The following is a 3,662-nucleotide window of genomic DNA, read 5'->3' as shown; positions in this document are numbered from 1 at the left end:
ACCCCCCAGCTTCAGGAGAGAGGCTGCGAGAGTGGGTAAGAGACAGACAGACAACCATATCTAAAAGGAGATTACTACATTCATGAGGAAAGAAAAACACAATAATGCTCGCCACGCACCCGTGGGGTGCAAGGAGCCTGAGCTCAGGTGCTAGCCTGGAGGCCCACATCCACAGGCCTGCTGTCTTCTGGGGCTAGAACTTGGAAATAACTGGTCAGTGAGAAGAGCTTGACTCTGTGATACTTGCCATGTGGAATTTATCCTATCTTACTATTTCATTCTGAAGCTAAAGAGAGACATGTTTGATTTCAGCCACCGATGTCCATACGTGAAATTACAGAAAGCTGCCATAGCATTCATTCCCTGTCCACTTCAGGGACAGAGAAGCTCACAATGGATTAGGGTCCTTCAAAGTCCCCTCTTCCAGGGGCCACACCTAGGATCCTTAGCCAGCTTCCCCCCCAACTGAACAAATCCAAGAGCCCATGCTGGGGAAGGCCCAAGCTCACCCAAGGGATACAAGGGACCGTGATGGGTAAGATTCTCCCTCACTCACTCTGGGAAAGTGATCAGAAAAGCTTTACATCTGCATTTCCTGGGTTTCTCACCAACACTGTCCCTTTTCTAAAAATGCAGAGCACAGCACTGACACGGGGAAAGTCACATTCCTGGGCCCCTCTGCTCTTGCAGTGCGTACTGAGCTACGTCCTCTGCCCTTCTTTATTTTTCATTCTGAAACTTACTAAGGTGTCTGTGCTGACTCAAATTCACAGTGCTCCTGCTTCAGCTTCCCTCGGTGCTGGGATTGCAGGTGCGGACACGGCGGTGTCCAACTCCTTTCTTCTTTTATTGAAGAAACTAAAAATTCTTGTAAAGGGTAAATAGCTATACCTCTTTTCCTTATTTATTTTTCTTAGCCAGATTATTAACACCTATGATACAGTTGGTTGGAGCACGTAGCTCCAAAGTTCAATCACACCCACCAGAAATTAGTTCATCCAGAAAAAGGAAAAATGCAGATTCAAAAAAATAATGGAAAAAAAATGGGCTTTTGGAGGGCCAGCCAGACAGCTCAGTGGATTAAAGCACCTGCTTAGGCAGATGCAAGGACTGGGGTTTGACCCCCCTGCACCATATTCCGTACCAGTCCTGCCCCCAGGCACACTGAGCCAGCCCAAGACCAGGTGTGGTGGCACACATCTGTAATTCCAGCACTTGGAAGGCTGAAAATAGGAGGATCACTGAGTCTGATCTGTGTAGTGAGACCCTGTACCAAATACATTAAAAAAAAAAAAAAAAATTCTAAGAGGGCTTTTTGTTCTTCACTTAAAAATGTAACTCCTTGGTCAGCTTTCATCCATGGTTCTCACCTCCGGGGCAGCCCACTCCCCTGCAGACTCCAGCTGGGCTTCTGCACAGCAATGTGTCATGCCCAAGAACCGCCCAACTGGTCCAGGTACCAAGGCACCTCCATGGTCAGGTCATCTTGTCAGCAAGTCTGGACACACCCAGCTGAGTCCTCAAGAAGTGGATGAGCTTGGTTTCTGTGAGGAACACCGTCCCCAGAGTCACTCCTAAGCACAGGGCGCCCACAGCAACGTGTGCTAGCCTGGCAGGCCAGCCTTGCTCACAGCAGAGGAATACCTGGGGAGAGAAACCATGGTCACTGCTCGCCTCCTCAGTCTGTACCCCTTTTCTCTAGGATAGACCAGGGAAGGTGGCTATCATTCAAGCTTCTGAGTCACATAAAAGGCCAGCCAGGCTGTGGGTCTATCTCCTGTCTCCCCACTGGTGATATTCTTTGTGACATCTATCATAAGGCACTGCTCTAGAGGCCTGCAGGGATTAGAGACTTGTCCAGCTGGCTCAGACAGGGCAGGAAGGGGACACCTAGAGGAGGGACAGTGGAGACTGCAGAATCATGCATGTGAAGGCTGAAGAGTCTCACCTCTGAAATACCGGTGATCCCACCAGCAAGGGCAAATACCCCAAGGAGAACAGGCGACAGGCGCAGGCCAGCCAGGGGCCTATGTGGGCTTCCTTGGTAGTAGCGGTGGATGAAACAAAGGCTCTGTGTGATCCGAATGCCCATGTTAAAGCAATTGGCCAAAATGAAGCCCACGCTGCCACACCAGTGGGTCAGGAGATAGGACAACACCAGGAATGAGAATGACAGTGCTAGCATCGTGAAATTGTACCTGGAGAGGAGACAAGGAAACTGGTATTTCTCTTTTCTTTTTTTTTGGCAGATTCGGGGATTGAAGGAGATAAGGAAAGCAGGGCAGTGGGCACCTTATCCTACAACATGCTGCTACAGCAAGATAGCTCAGCAGACTAAGTGCCTGCTTAGGCAAGCACAGGGACCAGGGTTCGATCCCTGGCACCACATGCTGCAACAGCCCTGCCCCCAGGTGCGTTGAGCCAGCCCCCGAGACCAGGTATAGTGGTGCGCACCTGTAATCCCAGATCTGGGGAAGCTGAAAACAGGAGGATCACTACGAGTCCAAGCTACGCAGTGAGAACCTATACCAAATACATTAAAAAAAAAAAAAAAAAAAAGATATTTATCTCCTTCAAGGATAACAGTTGTTTTTTTAAGTGACACTTTATAATCAAAACACACAAAAATCCCGTTCAGCCTAAGTATCCGACATGAAGCCCAAGACTGTGACCTGGGTAACAACTACACATTAGACACTAATGAGATAGGAGCTAGGGTGTGGCAGAGCTGGCTGGGAGATGTCCCCGTTATGAGCTCCCAGGGCAGCACCAGGTAATTCCCACAGAACTGTATGCACAACTTCTTGCAGGTTCCTATGAGATGTGCCCTGCATATAGACAAAGACACCACAAGGAGCCTGCTATCATGACTTCTCCCAGACACGGGCTGTACTTTCATTGTTCTCATTTAGCCAGTCTGTTCCGCAGGGGCAGTTTTACCCTTAGCCCCTGACCCCCGAGTTTCAAATAAACTTTTGGTACCACTTTTGACTTGTCCTGCCCAATTCTTTGTTTGAGGCAAAAAGAACCTTGAATGCATTTCACTGGCGAGCCATTTTTAAAGAAACTACCACATACCACTAGCTCTGTGACAGGCCCTGTGAGGAATACAGAGGACACTAGGAAAGGAACACGTGGCCATTGTCCTGGGAAGCTCGGAACTGTTTAACAGCCAAGGAATCAACAGAGGGGTGAGGAACTTGCCTAAGCAGTGAGCCAACTCTCCAACCCAACTCCTGGCCCCTACGCTAGTGCCTCATACACTCCCTAATCTTGGACAAGGGGCCCCACTCAAAACGAGTGACCAGCGTCCAGGATGAAATGTGAACTGGCAGCAAAGCCTGGATCCCCCTGTTCCAGGCGCTCGCATATTCTCTCCATGTTATCTGTCTAGGATGCTTGGTATTCTGGAGCTAAATGACTATACTACTCATTTCACTTCTGATTTCAAGGCAGCATATCACTTAGTCATTCAGTTTTTTGCAAACAAAGGAACCCAGTGACTGCAAACATAAAATAACTCCCTGGCCCTCCAAGAGGCTACAGCACAGTCATAAGCCAAACTCCCCAGTGTGTGCTTTGTCCTTAACTCACTGCAGACACTATAAATACACAGTTGTTGGGGGAACCAAGCCTTTTAGGCCTCCACACTGTGTCCACTG

At 48.9% G+C, this 3,662-nt stretch overlaps 1 protein-coding gene across 5 annotated transcripts in view; it reads right to left on the bottom strand.

Moving 5' to 3' along the window:
- Window positions 1–1,230: 1,230 nt before the first annotated feature.
- Rft1 (RFT1 homolog) overlaps window positions 1,231–3,662 on the bottom strand; it is a 52,778-nt gene continuing 50,346 nt past the window's right edge. For all 5 annotated transcript variants that reach the window (XM_004631641.2, XM_023715670.1, XM_023715671.1 and 2 more), the window contains 2 exons: window positions 1,949–2,198; window positions 1,231–1,644 (listed from right to left, as the gene is read on the bottom strand). In XM_004631641.2, the coding sequence (XP_004631698.1) occupies window positions 1,477–1,644; window positions 1,949–2,198 (418 nt within the window). In that variant the 3' untranslated portion in view covers window positions 1,231–1,476. The remainder of the gene's footprint in view (window positions 1,645–1,948; window positions 2,199–3,662) is intronic.

This window comes from Octodon degus, unplaced genomic scaffold (genome assembly GCF_000260255.1).
Source record: "Octodon degus isolate 3935 unplaced genomic scaffold, OctDeg1.0 scaffold00043, whole genome shotgun sequence".
Classification (NCBI taxonomy): Eukaryota; Metazoa; Chordata; class Mammalia; order Rodentia; family Octodontidae; genus Octodon; species Octodon degus.
The sequence above is the reverse complement of the archived record's forward strand: the minus strand, read 5'-3'. Positions and strand labels throughout refer to the sequence as shown.